The 1,398-nt window shown below is 35.1% G+C and overlaps 1 protein-coding gene across 2 annotated transcripts in view; it reads left to right on the top strand.

The window, feature by feature from the left end:
- Ipo11 (importin 11) overlaps positions 1-1,398 on the top strand; it is a 219,016-nt gene that overhangs the window by 62,758 nt on the left and 154,860 nt on the right. For both annotated transcript variants that reach the window (XM_004623057.1, XM_023707125.1), the window contains exon 11: positions 769-921. In XM_004623057.1, the coding sequence (XP_004623114.1) occupies positions 769-921 (153 nt within the window). The remainder of the gene's footprint in view (positions 1-768; positions 922-1,398) is intronic.

Raw genomic sequence — 1,398 nt, 5'->3', positions numbered from 1 at the left:
AGAATGATTTGTTCTAATGGTGTTTGTAAGTAGGATCACAAGTCCGCATCTTGTAAAGCAATTAACCACTAAGAGGAATATATGCAGTGTATTATTTGTTGAAACTGTACTTCCGATTTGATTTGAAACTGTCTCATTGCTATATGTTTATCAATAAAATTTTGAAAAGAAAAAAAAAAGCCATACAGTGCTTGCAATAAATTCTTTTATAACCCAGTAGAATATCCATTGAAGTTTAAGGAGTTTGAATTATATACAGCAGTAATCACTGAAGCTGGGTATAGTGGTACATGCCTGTAATCCCAGCACTTGGGAAGGTGAGTCAGGAGGATTGCTCTGAATTTGAAGCCAGCCTAGGTAACAAAGTGAGTTGAAGGCCATTGTGAACTACGTGGTGAGAACCTGTCTCAAAAAGACTAAAAAAAAAACAAAAAATCACTTCAGGTTCTTGCGAAAGTGAAGTTGCTTAAATACAGGTCAGATTCTTAATTTTTAATTTGAATTCATTCATGTGGGTAGGGGAGAGTCAAACACTGATATGCTGTCATAATACAGTACAGTAATAGTCCAGCTGCAGTGGTGAGACAGGGCCATGCTGATGTGTATTATAAAAAGTGTCTTTGAAATTTGTTCATAATGAGAATGAACATCTATACATGAATAAGTATTTTTTTTCTCTTGAGAGTTTATTTTTAAATTTAAATTGTATAATCCATCGTAGTTGGAATTTTAGCTGTACAATTAACTTGGAATTTTTTTTTTTTCTAGATAGTAGCCCTGAAACTCTTGAAGCCCATAAGATTAAGATGGCATTTTTTACATATCCCACTTTGACGGAGATATGTAGAAGATTAGTTTCTCATTATTTCTTACTAACTGAAGAAGAACTGACAATGTGGGAAGAAGACCCAGAAGGGTTTAGTAAGAATTACCTTTTCTGCTTTACTGTGGCTTGTCTTGTTCTGTAGACACTTATCAGTTTGAATGATCATCATGTAATGGTAATCATGTAAATGAGTTGCACTAAAAAATATAGTGAATGGTTAAGAGTCCTAAAAAATAAAAAGAAGTGAATGTTAAATGGTTATAAGAAATTTGTAGGAAGTATGACCAATTGTTTTAATTTGGGAAATATGATTACTATTGAAATGTTTCTAAAGACTGTACTAGTATTGTGTGAGGTGATATTAGATACTGTGGAAATGACATGTATTTTGAGCTTTCCTCTGTAAAGAATTTTTTTTTTATTTTTTATTTATTTGAGAGAGAGAGAGAGAGAGAGAGAGAGAGAGAGAGAGTGAGGTGTGTGTGTGTGTGTGTGTGTGTGTGTGGCCAGCTCAGCCCACCAGGGGGCGGGGCTGGCTGGCATGTGGTGCTGGGGGATTGAACCGCGGTCCC

Source organism: Octodon degus, unplaced genomic scaffold (genome assembly GCF_000260255.1).
Source record: "Octodon degus isolate 3935 unplaced genomic scaffold, OctDeg1.0 scaffold00001, whole genome shotgun sequence".
In the NCBI taxonomy this organism is placed as follows: Eukaryota; Metazoa; Chordata; class Mammalia; order Rodentia; family Octodontidae; genus Octodon; species Octodon degus.
This window is presented reverse-complemented; position numbering and strand designations above follow the sequence as displayed.